The sequence below is a fragment of the Dipodomys ordii genome, unplaced genomic scaffold (assembly GCF_000151885.1).
Source record: "Dipodomys ordii isolate 6190 unplaced genomic scaffold, Dord_2.0 Scaffold42, whole genome shotgun sequence".
Classification (NCBI taxonomy): Eukaryota; Metazoa; Chordata; class Mammalia; order Rodentia; family Heteromyidae; genus Dipodomys; species Dipodomys ordii.
In genome coordinates this window covers 3,407,744-3,422,853 of record NW_012267258.1, presented here as the reverse complement: position 1 = coordinate 3,422,853, position 15,110 = coordinate 3,407,744, and the positions used below count along the sequence as shown (strand labels likewise).

Below are 15,110 nucleotides of genomic sequence, written 5' to 3'. Positions count from 1 at the left end.
GCAACTACCCACTAGTGCAAAGGCCAGACTCCACAGCATAAAGATCTTTAGGTACTAATAAGCACTTATTCCCAGCTCACTCCTGGCAACATTCTAAGTATCTTAACTACATTACTACCATGGAGAATTGCTATGACAAGTAGATATCTGGTAAAGGAGGGCACGTGATTAGCAAACAGGTGACATTAACAAGAATAGTGAGGCTAAAGGAGACCTTTTCAAATTCAAATCAGTTATTAATTCTGCAGATAAAGATACAAACTAAATGGCATTCTCCCTTTGGGGAAGGTCTGGATTGGAAGCAGACTCCAACTAAACAAACACCTAAATAAAACCAACACAAAATTTAGTAAGCACAACTACACATTGACCATTTACCTGGCACACACAAAGAGTATCAACGAGGAAGAGGAAAACATCATCTATAAAAGTGGAATTCCAGGTATTAGTGATTTAGCAGAGAACTCCTTTCTGTTAACATGGCACTGGCCTGCACGCCAGACAGCTCAAAGATGCAGAGACAGAGAACCACTTCACCTCATTCAGGTCTATTGCTTCCTACAAATGTCTTCCCAGAAGCAGGCCAGTACATCAATTCCAACAGCCTCAGTGTTTTTCCCAATCTGTTCCTGGCAAGCAGCAGCTTATGTGCAACTCTTGTCACCCTATGACTTTCAATTAAAAAAACTTCAACTCTCCCAAGACTATTGGGTGTAATGGAAGCTGTATTAAAAAACAAGACTTTCAAATTACACCTTCTTTTCCATAGAAAAAAAAAAGCCATGATGACCAAATAGCACATAATATGATCTGTAGCTAGGTGGCATTTTCAGTTAGACTGCTTGGTTTAGAAATCCTTTCTAGTTAAGATTGAACGATTCCCTTCCTGAACAAAAATGCTCCCTCTTCAGGGGTCTGGGATCATCAAAGCCCACTCTCAGGGCTCCTCATTCTTTTTTAACTTAAAAAAAACTCAGCGATCTCAAGAAGCTGTGTCTAAAATGTTAAGACCACCAAAGCTGGATAATCGAAACAGAGCTTGGCTAGGCTTGCTCACTCATGGCACCAGTACTGTTAAATTCACAATTTCCAATCTCTCAAGTCATGAGGGCTGCAAACATTTAAGGATGCAGCTTTTTTCCCTTCAGATGACAGACAAAAGGCAAGTCCTTAAGATACAGTGTCCTAAGAATTCCAGATCACATTGTTTTCAGTATCTCTTACCTCTGAGGCTTCTTCCAGAACTATGATCACATAAAGGTCTGGGCTTTAACAGGCAGAATATATACACCACATCTCCCCTCCCCTTCAGAGACCCTGAGACTGCTTTCATTTGAACACTTTCCCAAAGCCCTGAAAACAGGACACATCCAATTCTGTAGGACAGAAGCTGGCCTTGTTCTTGAACCCATTTCCCTTAATTCCATAACTTCATTCTGCATTAAAAGAAGTAGCAGTTTAAAAAAAAAAAAGGGAGCTTTCATAATGCTGTTAAGAGTCAGGTCACTGGCTACACTTGGCCAAACTAAAAGGCTAATACTCAATTACAACATAAAGGGGAAATACCATGTCAAAAACATGCTTCTTCCTTCATGTTCTCAAGGCCAATCACATTCTCTTATAAAAGAATGTTGGGAAGTGAAAGGATATAGAGGGAAAGATAAAACATGATTTTTAAGCACACATACTTAAAAACACACGCACACATACATACACATAAAGGACTCAACACTTCCAAGTGGCCTGAGCTTCAACTCTTGGCCAAAGTTGACCCTCCCACCCACCCTGCACACACTCCCACCCTCCAGTAATGCCCCCCAGGAGTCCTTGCTATGCATCTCATACACATAGCAAAATCCCCACCCCCCTTCCCGATTATATAAAAAAACTAAACAGATAACTTACTTTCTTTAAATTATTTTTAAAGTCTCTTAAAAGATTTTGACGTTTAAATACTTCCTCTCTTCTGATATATTAAACATCAAAAGAATCCCACAATTGTTTGAGAAAACCCTCCATATTTCAGTTCCAGCAAGAAGAGGGAAGATTTACTATTCCAATCAAACTAATCAAAAGGTGGAGAGGCCAATACAGAAAGTGTTCTGAATCCTTCACAGCTTGAACACATTCCCACCTCTTTAATACCAGTAAAAACTATAATAAAATAGTTGAATGTAAGAGGCAGCAGGTATAACTGAGGCCCTCCACCACCCTCCCATCTATGTGTTAATATCAATTTATTCCATAGTCCAAGAAGGGTGACATATTTCATAAGGTAAGTAATTTTCTTAATCCAGTATCAGTAGTCAATAAAAAAAAAAAACATGTGTTTTTTTAAAAACAGTTTTTTTTCCCCCGCCTCTTTTTTTTTTCACTTAGGAAGGGGTGGAAGTGGTGGAGGAGGTTCTGATGGAAGAGGTGGTGGCCGAGGTTTGTCTGTATTGCCAGATCTGGAGATTCCACCAGCGCGTGGATTCAAATATTCCCCATACGAATGGACAAATTCAAATGCAGGGGGCTGAGTGGGCTGAACCCCTTGGGCACTCAGCAGGGAGTGAAGCATATTCACAGTATCTTGATAGTCTATTGCTTGGGTTGCGTTGTGTCCATTAGCCCCACTAGCTCCTTTATCCAGTTTCATATGAGGAACTCGAGTTTTACAGCTGGGCTGTGAAAATGAAAGGCCACTTGTGTCTGAGCTATGCCCAGGCATCTGGGCCATTGAAGGAAGAGGAGGGAAAGGGAAATTTAAGGAAGAGGGTTTAGTGCTCTTGGCAATCTTGGCTGGATGATCAAATACTGCCCCTCCAGTTTCTTCAGGAGGGCCCCTTTTACGAGTAGAGCTCGAAGAGGAAAAAGAACTCGATAAGCTATAGGTTTTGTGTGCTAAGGTGTTTGCCTGACTGGCATGTTTTTGATCACCTGGACGTTTGTTCCCAGCACCAACTGGCAGCTGTGAGTGAGAGTGTTTGTGTGAATGATGATTATGATGATGATGATGATGGTTAGATGGATGAATCTTGTGCTTTTCTTTGTGCTCACGGCTCTTGGAGACACTGTCCTCTAAGGAATTGTGCTTATTATCGGCTGTACCATGGACTTTAATGCGCATCTTTATCTCCTCTAGTTTTGAGGAGCCAGTTTTATCACCACCAGCCACTGGGAGTCTCATTTTGAGAGCTGTTTTGTCAGACTTTTCCAGAAAAGGACGTTCAGGGTTTTCTGAGCCCTCTATGGGCATTTTCAGAATTACTGAAGAATGGCTGTCATGATGCGACAGGAGATTCTGGGCAGCATATGCATACTGTGACTTCACATTAGCCTCCATGTTCTCTAGCTGCCGCTTTTGGGCCGCCAACTCTTCTGCATGCTTTGCCCGATATTCTTTCAGTGACACTTTAGCTGACGGCACACTCTTATTACTTGATTTCTGGGAAATAAATGCATTTGCACCATCCTTTTGCAAGGAATGATCAGTTCCTACAAGTGATAAATTCTCACTAGTCCGATGACCCTGAGAAGATTCTAGTTTAAAAGGAGGTTGAGAAGACAGCCAACGCTCTCCCTGCAACATCTCCATTCCAGGTAAGTTGCTTGATGATTCCTCAGAAGCTGGATGAGAAGGCACTGCATTTGTGGTAGAAGTTGTTGACATGCTCATTAAACCTGCAATAGTTGTATCTGAAGAGCTCTGGGAAATCATGTTGAGGATTGTCTGCTCTGAAGTGTTTGTAGCTGCTCCTCGGCCATCTACTTTTGTTTTCTGAGCAGCTTGGCATGGCTAGAAGGAAGCAAAGTATATATATATATACATCCTTCATTTAAAACAATTTATTAAGAAGAAAAATACCGAGATGAACAATGTTGCAACACTGAAGTTCTGGATAGGTCACAGCAAACTCATCCCTACACACACTGAAAGTCAATAAATATGACCTTCAAGAAAAGTAGCAATCAATATCAATATTAGCAGGCAAAACAAAACAATTTAGGTTTAAATAAAATTCTTCTTTGTCTGAGATCAGGACTCGATAGGAAATTCTTTTTTTTGTCCAGATCAGGACATGAACTTTGTACCTTATACTTTCATGCATTGGTTGGTGCTCTGCTGAACCACACCTCAAGCCTGGTTTATATAAAATTTATAAGCATTTAATATAAGTGCTTGTGATTATAGTAAATCTTTCAACAAATTCATAAGAATTGTGTGAGGTTTTAAAAATTAAGTGTGGTCTCAAGTTTGCTTCTAACTGTGAGGCTTGGAAGACACAATTATTTTCTGCAACTCATTCAACTTAGGAAAATGAAATTAAGCTTATCAATCAGGACTTGAGAAATCTGAGATTTTGTTTTTGAGTGTTGAAGACTGAACCCATGAACCTGGGACCTGTGCACACTAGATGTGAGACTTACCACTGTGCTGCACACTCAGATCCCAAGGGAAATACTTGTATGCAGATACTAGGGCTTGAACTTAGGGCCTGGGCACTACCCTTTGATCTTTTGGTGGTTAACTGGAGACAAGTCTCACAGACTTTACTGCTCAGGCTGGCTTTGAACCAAAATCCTCAGATCTCAGCCTCCAGAGTAGCTAGACTTACATGTGTGAACTACTACATGAGGCTCAAGGAAAAAATTCCTTTTTTTTTTTGCTGGTCCTAGGGCTTGAACACAGGGCCTGGGAACTCTCTGAGTTCAAGGCTGGTGCTCTACCACTTGAAGCAATGGAAGCTCTACTTCCAGATTTTTGCTTGTTAGTTGGAGATTAAGAGTCTGGAGCCTGCCTAGGCTGGCTTCAAACTGCTATTCTCAGATCTCAGCCTCCTTAGTAGCTAGGATTATCAGAAAGAGAAATATTCTTAGGCAAGGGAAATATTCTTAAGCTTTCTACTGGATGCTGGGGCATGGGGCAGGGGGTGAGGGGGCGATAAGGTAGGAGAGAAGAGTGCATTGTTCCAAGACTTTGAAAAATATAGAAAACAGAATTTTGTAACTTTGGACTCCAACGTATACAAAAGTTCTACACTCATTTCAAATGTAGGTTGTAATTTAGAGCCAGCCTGGGTCGAGAAATCTTCAAGACTCAGCTATAAATAACCAACAAAAAAACTGGAAGTGGAGGCATGTCTCAAACAGTAGAGACCCAGCTGTAAGGTTAAAAAAAAAAAAGAGCAAGGGCCTGGGTTTAAGCCCTAGTACCATCCAAACAAACAAACAAAAAGGCAATCTTAAACAAGGTACCACTAGCATTAACCTCATAATTAGATTTAGTTATTCTTCTTGATCAGACACCAGTACTATGACTCAGAAAAATCATGTTTCTTGAATAGTCTCCATACATAAAAATATTCAGCCACATTAGAGGTATGGCTCAGTGGTAGATTATCTGCCTAACAAGCATGAGGCCCTGAGTTCAAATCCCAGAACTACTAAGAAAATAGTCAATGTTGATGACCTAATAATCTCATAATGGGATAATGGGTACTGCACAACACAGAGCAAAACCTATGACCAGCTGTAGCCACTCACTTCTTGGCCAGTATCCAAGCTATGAAGTCATGATTATTGTGTAACTACAAAAAGGGAAATTCCAAACATAAGGCACATTCTGGTATATTCACTAGTACAGTAAAAGGAACAGGTTTGATAGGAATAATTCTTACCCTCCAATTCCGAATGCGTTTGAGCCTGCTTGGAGTTTTCTCCAGAATTTGTAGAAATTCATGTGTCAATTCTACAAATAAAAAATCAAGACATACTCAGAGAGACAAAGGTAATAAAACAAGAATAACCTCAACTAACTATTATCTGAGTCAAGTTGCTTTTGGCCAGACACATGACAGACCAAGATCAAGTGCTTTTCAAGGTCCCTTACTCTAAAACTTACCATCTAAAAGTTCCAAGGTCACTGTGGCGTCAACATATTCCCACCAGTGCTTCCCGTCAGTTGAGACTGGGATCTCCCAGTTGGACCACTTGCAAGCCAGATGGATGCAGACACAGGCCACTACAGGAGGTGTGTACTGCAGGCTAAATGTGGTCAAATGCAGGCTGACACCAGAGGGAAGGAAACAGAGAGTGGCATGAGCTCTCAATTCTCAACCCAAAGCTAAAACTCTCCATTATTAAAAAAAAAAAAAAAAAAAAAACCCACAGGAGAGCAAGAAGAGAACTAAGAGAACTATCCTGTGCTGTCTGATTCAGCACTCAATATAATGGTTTAATAACCCTTCTAAATTTCTTATTAATCAGTCCACAAAGGAAAGAGGAAAGGGTTAGGTATTCTAGTTTATTGATATATTGATTTCTACACCATTATCCATGCCTAGAAATCAATGTTTATTATCTATTATTCTAAGAATAAGCTCAGAACTTAAGGGAATTATGTGTGCATATTTAATTTAATCACCAAATCAAATAATAAATACCCCAAAATTATTTTTGGGGGGCGGTCGTGAGGCCTGAACACTGTCCCTGAGTTCTTCAGCTCAAGGCTAGTGCTTTACCACTTGAGCCACAGCTGCACTTCCGACTTTTTATGCTTATGTGGTGCTGAAGAACCAAACCCAGGGTCCCATGCATGCAAGGCAAGCACTCTACCTCTGAGCCACCTTCCCAGCCCCCAAAATTATTTTAACTCTTTTTCACAGACTTTCCTGCCTAGGCTGGCTTTGAACTGCTATCCTCAGACCTAAGTAGCCAGGACTACAGGCATAAACTACCAACAATGGATTTGTCAATTATAGTCTTGTTCTACTTAAAATAATGAATAAGCAAGTCACAGTGTCTAATTCTATAATACCAGTTCCTCAGGGAGTAGAAATCAGGAAGGTAGATATACATGACCTGCCCAGGCAAAAAACTGGTTAAGAGGCCATCTCAACCAATAAAAGTTTAGGCAAGCCTGGCCCCAGTGGCTCACACCTGTAATCCTAGTTATTCCTGAGACTGAGATCTGAGAATCACAGTTCAAAGCCAGATGGTGCAGACAAGTCTATGAAATTGTTATCCCTAATTAATCTCCAAAAGCCAGAAGCAGAAATATAGGTCAAGTGGTAGAGTACCAGTCAAGCAAAAAAAGCTTAGGAACAACATGTCCAGGCTCTGAGTTCAAGCCCCAGTACTGGCACCAAAAAAATCAAGGCATAGTAGTGCCTACCTATTATCTCAGCTATGCAGAAATATGAAATAGGAAGCTCGTGGTCTAAAGCTACTCAGGCAAAAATTAAAACCCTAATGGAAAAATAATAAAAAGCAAAAAGAGTATAACTCAAGTGGTAAGAGTTCCTGCCTGCAAGAACAAAGCTCTGAGTTCAAGTCCCAGTACTACAAAAAATAAGTATATAGCCAGTACTGGTGACTCACACCTGTAATTGTGGCTACTCAGGAAGCTAAGACCTGAGTGAGGATCATGATTCAAAGCTAGCCCATGCTAGGCAACAGTGGCTCATATCTATAATCCTAGCTACTTAGGAGGCTAAGATCTAAGGACAGAGGTTCAAAGCCAGCCCAAGTAGGAAACTCCATGAGACTCTATTTAATACTCAGAAAACTCTGAAGTGGCACTCTGGCTAAATGGTAAAACACTAACCTTGAGCAAAAGAAGTGCAGGGATAGTGCCCAGGCCTTGAGTTCAAGCCCCAGTGTGGGCACACACAAAAAAAGGAAATGAAGCCGAACGCCAGTGGCTCACGCCTGTAATCCTAGCTATTCAGGAGGCTGAGATCTGAGAATCCTGGTTTAAAGCCAGCCTAGGCAGGAAACTGTGAGACTCTTATCTCCAATAAACCACTCAGAACACTGGAAGTGGTGCAGTGGCTCAAGTGGTAGAGCACTAGCCTTGAGCTGAAGAGATGAGGGACAGCGTTCAGGCCCAGAGTTCAAGCCCCAGAACCAACCAAAAAATAATAAATAACAATAATAATAATAGTAAGTATATGAAGTACAAAAATACATAAAATGTATTTCAAAATTATCTTTAAGTTATTAAAACTTAACTTCTTCAGATGATAGTTAAGGGCACTTTCAATTTTCTATCAATAAATAATACTGGAGGTGAAAGATGACAGCAATCAAGTGTCCTGGTGGCTGAATAATGCTAGCTTTGAGCAACAGATGCTCATAGACAGTGCCAGGCCCTAAGTTCAAACCTCAGGCCAAGCACACAAAAACAAACAAACAAAACCCAGAAACACATTTAGTGGGTGCTGGTGGCTCACACCTGTAATCTTAGCTACACAGAAGGTTGATATCTGAGGATTGCAGTAGGAAGCCAACAAGGGCAAAAAAGTCCTAAGACACTCTTTATCTCCAATTAACCACACGAAAACCAAGTGGTACTCCCCAAGTGGTACTCCGGCTCAAAGTGACAGAGTATTAGCCTTAAGCAAAAGAGCTCAGGAACAGCCCCCAGGCCTAGAGTGCAAGCCCGACAACCCAGAAAAAATAATAATAATAACAGCAAGCAAGTCAACTGGCAATGTAAACTATATACTAATTAAAAAAAAAAAAGGCACTTTAGCTGAGTGCCCGTGGCTCATGCCTGTAATCCTAGCTACTCAAGAGGCTGAGATCTGAGGATCGCAGTTCAAAGCCAGCCCAGGCAGGAAAGTCTGTAAGACACTTTTATCTCCAATTAACCACCAGAAAACTAGAAATAGCGCTGTGACTCAAGTGGTAGAGCACTAGCCTTGAGCTGAAGAGCTGAGGGCCAGCGCCCAGGCACAGAGTTCAAGCCCCACAACTGACCAAAAAAAAAAAAAAAAACTTCAATATTTACACAAGTAAATTGGGTACATAGAAGAAAAAGTCTTTTAAACCACCTTATTCACTACAAAATCCATTTTGATTTTAGTCATTATCACTGAACCATAAGTTTACATGAACTGTCAAAGCTGTAATCATGTACTTTTTTCTTTATTGGCGATAATGGGATTTGAACTCAGGACCTTGTATTTGCTAAGGCAGGCCCTATACCACTAAGTTATATCACCATTCTTGTTCTCAGATATTTTAAAGTGAAGATTAGGTAGGCTATCAAAAAGTCCCTAGTAGGGTTGGGAAGATGGCTCAGTGGTAGAGTGCTTGCCTTGCATGCTCAAGGCCCTGGGTTCGATTCCTCAGCACCACATAAGCAAAAAGCTGGAAGTGGCACTGTGGCTCAAGTAGTAGAGCAGTATCCTTGAGCTGAAGAGCTGAGGGACAGCGCCCAGGCCCAGAGTTCAGGTCCCACGACCGGACCCCCCCCCAAAAAAAAAGTCCCTAGTAATTAATCATCTTAACATATTAAAAACACCATAGAAAGTGAAGTACAACATAAAAACTGCAGAAAATCCAATATTCCCTAGGGAAATGTCCTTAGCACACTGTATCAGAGATTATTTCCAGATTGCTGAGTTTTAGCTCACTAAATTGTTCTACATACTCCTCAAAAGGTGCTAATTCCAACTTAGGTAAATTTTAGTCCCAAAAACAGAAAGGGAAAAAATTAAAATATAAACCTGTTTGTTGCCATGAAGTAAGATGTCTGTGCTAAATCCTTGCTTGCTAAAAAAAAAAGAACAAAGGAAATTAGTAATTTATTATTTGCAAAGTACTACAAAAAGAACAGTAAATGAAACAGAAATACAAGTAAGTGATCTAACACTACACTAAGACTGTTTTTGATTGACTATGTTGGTACTGGGATTTGAACTCAGGGCCTCATGCTTTTTCCACTCAAGGCTCTACCACTTGAACTATACTATACCTCCTGTCTAGCATTTTTGGCTGGTTAATTGGAATAAAAGTCCTTTGTACTTTCCTGCCTGGGCTGACTTCAAATCAAGAGCTTCACATCTCAGCCTCCTGAGTAGCAAGAATTATAGGCATAAACCATAGGCACTCCCCCCGCAGTTTTTTGTTTTGTTTTGTTTGCTGGTCGTAGGGCCTGAACTCTGGGCCTGGGCGCTGTCCCTCAGCTCTTCAGCTCAAGGCGAGCACTCTACCACTGTGAGCCACAGTACCACTTCCAGCTTTTTCTGCTTATGTGGTAGTGAGGAATCAAACCCAGGGCCTCATACATGCAAGGCAAGCGCTCTACCAATGAGTTACTTTCCCAGCCCCCCAAATTTTTATTTTAATGGTAATAATTATGCTTCCAGGGTTGGAGACTTAGCTCAGCTAGTAAAGGACAAGCCATTGAGCAAAAGCAAGCATCAGAGATAGTGAGTTCAAGTCCCAGTCTCAGACAAAAAAAAAAAATATATATATATATATGTGTGTGTGTATGTGTGTGTGTGTATATGCTTCCAAACCTAGGAACTCAAGCTTTATTCCTTACAGCAAATATTGGAGAAAATTGTTTAAAATACAATTGGTTGAGCATGGTCCCTAGAGTTCAATTCAGTATTTAGAGAAGTACACATTTTTTTAACCAGTAACACAGATTCTGATGCAGAACTCACTGAGAAACACTAAGTTAAGAAATGAATAATAGGATCTGGTACCAAGGTCAGAATCCAGAAAACTGATATAAAAACATACGTATGAAAAAGAAAAAAAAAAAAAAAGCTTGAGTAGTGTTTAATTCCTGAATCATACAATGATATCAACTATTGAATATATTACACTAAAAAAACACATTCCCCTTCTCCCCCTCAAAAAATACCACCATACTTTAGAGTAATAAACCAAACTTTTCTTTAAATCATGTCTTTTCAATATTAACACATATCCATATACATTAGTAACATATGTCTGTTAAGCCCCATCCTTGCTCAATATAAACTTTTTTTTTTTTTTGGTCAGTTGTAGGGCTTGAACTCAGAACCTGGGTGCTGACCCTGAGCAGTTTTTGCTCAGGCACTGTACCACTTAAGAGCCATAGTCCCACTTCTGGTTTTTGAGTGGTTAATTGGAGGTTAAGAGTCTCACAGAGACTTTTCTGCCTGGGTTAGCTTTAAACCATGATCCTCAGATCCTCTTAGCCTCCTGAATAGCTAGGATTACAGGTGTAAGCCACCAGCTCCTAGCTCATTTTAATACATTTAAATATACATTACTTGGGAACCTTTAGGAATTTCCACATTAAACATATTATTAAAATATAAAACTGAGTTGGGTGACTGTGGCTTATGCCTATAATCCTAGTACACAGGAGGCTGAGATCTAAGGATCACAGTTCTAAGCCAGCCAGGGCAGAAAAGTCCCTGTGAGACTCTTTATCTCCTATTAACCACTCAAAAACCCAAAGTGGCACTGTGGCTCAAGTGGTAGAGTGCTAGCCTTGAGTAGAAAAGCTCAGTGACAGCACGCAAGACCACAGTTCAAGCCCCAGGACTGGCAAAAATAATAAATAAAATACAAAATATACCTATCAATTTAGTATGTAAAACTCTAACAGCCTCTTAAATGGATATTTATTAAATTATATTATCTTTTTTTGTTTATGTAGCACTAAGGAACCAAACCCAGCGCCTCATACACACTAGGCAAGCACTCTACCACTAAGCCACATTTCCAGCTTCCCTGTCCCCCCACCTTGTTTAAAACAGATCAAACCCAGGGCCAAAAGTATGGTAGGCAAGCATACTACCACAGAGCTATATATGGACAGACTAGATATTCTTTTTCTTACTTTTTTTTTTTTTGGTTGGTCATGGGGCTTGAAGTCCGGGCTTTATCACTATCCCTCAGCTATTCAGGTCAAGGATAGCGCTCTACCACTTGAGCCACAGCACCACTTCCTAGATATTCTTTTTTATAAGAGTGAGGTACTGTTTTTTACAAAGAGCCTATCACTTGAGCCACAACCCCAGCCTATAGATAATCTTTTTCTTCAGAGGTACTAAGGTCTGAACTCATAGCTTTGTGCTTTGCTAGCTAGTCCCCTACCACTTGAACTATGTAGCTCCAGTGGCTTTTTGCTGGTTATTTTGGAGATGGATTATAGCCAACTTTTCTGGTCAAGCTGGCCTTAAACCATAATCTTCAATGAAATAAGAAGAATTGAATGCTGGGTGTAGCTCAAGCACAGTGTGTCTAGCTGGGCACTGGTGGCTGATGTTTATAATCCTAGCTACTTAGGAAGCTGAGATCTGAGTATCTTGGTACAAAGCCAGCTTGGATAGGAAAGTCCATGGCTCTTATCTCAAATTAAGCACCAAAAACAAACACACACACACACACACACACAAAACAACTAGAAGTAGTACTGTGGCTCAGAAGGTAGAGTGCTAGCCATGGACAAGCTTCAGGAGCTAGCCCAGGCCCTGCTTGAGTTTAAGCCACAGGACAGGAAGGAAGGAAGGGAGGGAGGGAGGGAGGGAGGGAGGGAAAGAAAGAAAGAAAGAAAGAAGAGAGATAGAGAAGGAGAAGAGAGGTAGAGAAAGGGAGAGAGGGGGAGGGGGAAAGAGAGGGAGAAAGGGAAAGGGAGAGGGAAGCCTGCCAGTCATGTGTGAATCCTTAAATTTAATTTCCACTGCAAAAATATGGTAATAATTAAATATGGAGAACAAGGTTTCATTTAACTATAGGTACTAAAATTGGAACAAAACAGAAAGTCCTGCCAAGAGATTGTCAATCATCAAAAACAATTCCATACAGTCATTTGGAGGGCCTTTAATCAACCCTAGAATTAAGCTAAAATCACCCACTTCCTTAAGATTCCCAATGGAATCCAGGCATGGTATGAAACCTTTAATCTCAACTATGCTCAGCTACTTGGAAAGCAAGAGGATAGCAAATTTAAGGCTGGATAAGGCAAAATAAAGTACGACTCTGCTTTGAAAACAAAATAAAAAATAAAAGAGTTAGGGTATAACTCAAATGACAAGTGTTTGCTTGGTAAGTAACAGGCTCTGGGTTCAATCTCCAAGACACACACACCACCATTAAGTATTTAGGGCTTTGGAGACTTCAAAACCTGCTATTGGTTTGATAAACACCTTCAGCCTAAAGAGAGGCTAATTCTCCTTAACTGGGAAATCATCTAAAATCATTAATTATAAGATTCATAGGCAGGGCTGGGAAGGTGGCTCAGAGGTAGAGTCCTCGCCTTGCATGCATGAGGCCCCGGGTTCAATTCCTCAGCACCACATAAGCAGAAAAGGCCAGAAGTAGTGCTGTGGCTCAAGTGGTAGAGCAGTATCCTTGAGCTGAAGAGCTGAGGGACAGTGGTCAGGCCCACAGTTCAAGCCCCACTACCAACCAAAAAAAAAAAAAAAGAATCATAGGCAGTGCTGGCATCCTAGCTACTCAGCAGCCTGAGATCTGAGGATCACAATTCAAAGCCAGCAAGCGCAGAAAAGTCTCCTTGAGACTTTTTCAAAAACTGGAAGTGGAACTGTGGTTCAAAGTGGAGGAATGCTAATTTTGAACAAAGGAGCTCAGGTATAGCACCCAGGCCCTGAGTTCAAGCCCTATGAGTGCCAAAAAAAAAAAAAAAAAGCATCTTAAAAGTCCAAGTCAGACTAATTATTCTGGTAGTAGGCCTTGCAATACAACTTTTAGCCAAAACAACTGTTATGTACTTGTCTACAGCAAAGAAATTTAAGATACCTGGGATTCCTTACCTCGAACTAGTTGGGTGCACTTTACCACATGTGTATGTGGGTGATCGATTGTTAGTTCAAAGCCTGTATGTAAGGAAAAAAAAACAGCTGGTTAAAAAGTTACTCAACACATTTATACTTCTTTGGAGTTATTAAAAGCCTTCCTTTTTTACCTTCCCTAAATTGCTGTAGAGGGGTTAATAATCACACAAAGTATATAGTATATTCTCTGAACTGCATTTTCTCCTGTAAATTACTTACACAGCTCTCCAAAGAATTGATTAATCTAGTTAACATCACAAGACTGATGGCTATGATAGCTCAAGCATACAATCCTAGCTACTCAGGAGGCTGAGAGGAACATAGTTTGAAGCCTGTCCAGGCATGAAAGTCTGTGAGAGCTGGGAAGGTTGCTCAGTGGTAGAGTGCTTGCCTTGCATGCATGAGGCCCTGGGTTCGATTCCTCAGCACCACATAAGCAGAAAATGCCGGAAGTGGTGCTGGGGCTCAAGTAGTAGAGTGCTAGCCTTGAGCTGAAGACTGAGGGACAGCACCCAGGCCGAGTTCCAGACCCACAACAGAAAAAAAATTAAAAAATTTAAAAATTTTTAAATTTAAATAAAAAAAAAAGAAAGTCTGTGAGATTCTTATCTCCATTTAACCACCAGAAAACTAAAAGTGGAGCTGTGGCTTAAAGTGGTAGAGTGCTAGCTTTGAGCAAAGGAGCTCAGGGACAGCAGCCAGACCCTGAGTTCAAGGCCCACAAACAACAAAAATAAAAATTAATTAAAAATCACAAAAGCACAGAAAAATCAAAACACAAAGTATTTTTAGGAGCAATCACTTGGGGCTGGGAACGTGGCTCAGTGGTAGAATACTTGCCTTGCATGCATGAGGCCCTGGATTTGATTCCTCAACACCACATAACCAGAAAAAGCTGGAAGTGGTGCTGTGACTCAAATGCTAGAGCACTAGCCTTGAGCTGAAGAGCTGAGGGACAGTGCCCAGGCCCAGAGCGTTTGCCTTGCATGCATGAGGCCCTGGGTTCGATTCCTCAGCACCACATAAGCAAAAAGAAAAAATCCAGAAGTGGCACTGTGGCTCAAGTGGTAGAGCGCTAGCCTTGAGTTGAAGAGCTGAGGGACAGTGCCCAGGCCCAGAGTTTAGGCCCCACGACCGGACCAAAAAAAATAAATAAAAACCCTCAATATTCATATACACATGCAAAATACCAGCTGTACCAATAACTAAAAACAACCAAACAAATAAACAGTCTTAGAGCTTGAACTCAGGGTCTTGGCATTGTCCCTAAGCTTTTTTTTTGCTCAAGGCTAGCTAGCACTCTACCACTTGAGCCACAGTGCCACTTCTAGCTTTTTCTGTTTATGTGATACTGAGGAATCAAACCAAGGGCTTCATGCTAGTCAATCACTCTACCACTAAGCCACATTCCCAACCCCAATAACTTTTTTTTTTTTTTTCCCTTGGGTCCGGTCATGGGGCCTGAACTCTGGGCCTGGGCGCTGTCCCTCAGCTCTTCAGCTCAAGGCTAGCGCTCTACCACTTGAGCCACAGCGC

General features: G+C 41.0%; 1 protein-coding gene across 2 annotated transcripts in view; it reads right to left on the bottom strand.

Moving 5' to 3' along the window:
* Positions 1 to 1,869: 1,869 nt before the first annotated feature.
* Positions 1,870 to 15,110, bottom strand: part of Ccnt1 (cyclin T1) — a 28,342-nt gene continuing 15,101 nt past the window's right edge. Inside the window, exons 5-9 of one of the 2 annotated variants that reach the window (XM_013018784.1) lie at positions 13,554 to 13,616; positions 9,501 to 9,546; positions 5,888 to 6,051; positions 5,664 to 5,734; positions 1,870 to 3,781 (exon numbers count right to left, since the gene is read on the bottom strand). In XM_013018784.1, the coding sequence (XP_012874238.1) occupies positions 2,372 to 3,781; positions 5,664 to 5,734; positions 5,888 to 6,051; positions 9,501 to 9,546; positions 13,554 to 13,616 (1,754 nt within the window). In that variant the 3' untranslated portion in view covers positions 1,870 to 2,371. The remainder of the gene's footprint in view (positions 3,782 to 5,663; positions 5,735 to 5,887; positions 6,052 to 9,500; positions 9,547 to 13,553; positions 13,617 to 15,110) is intronic. The other variant, XR_001175163.1, reaches the window with a different exon arrangement.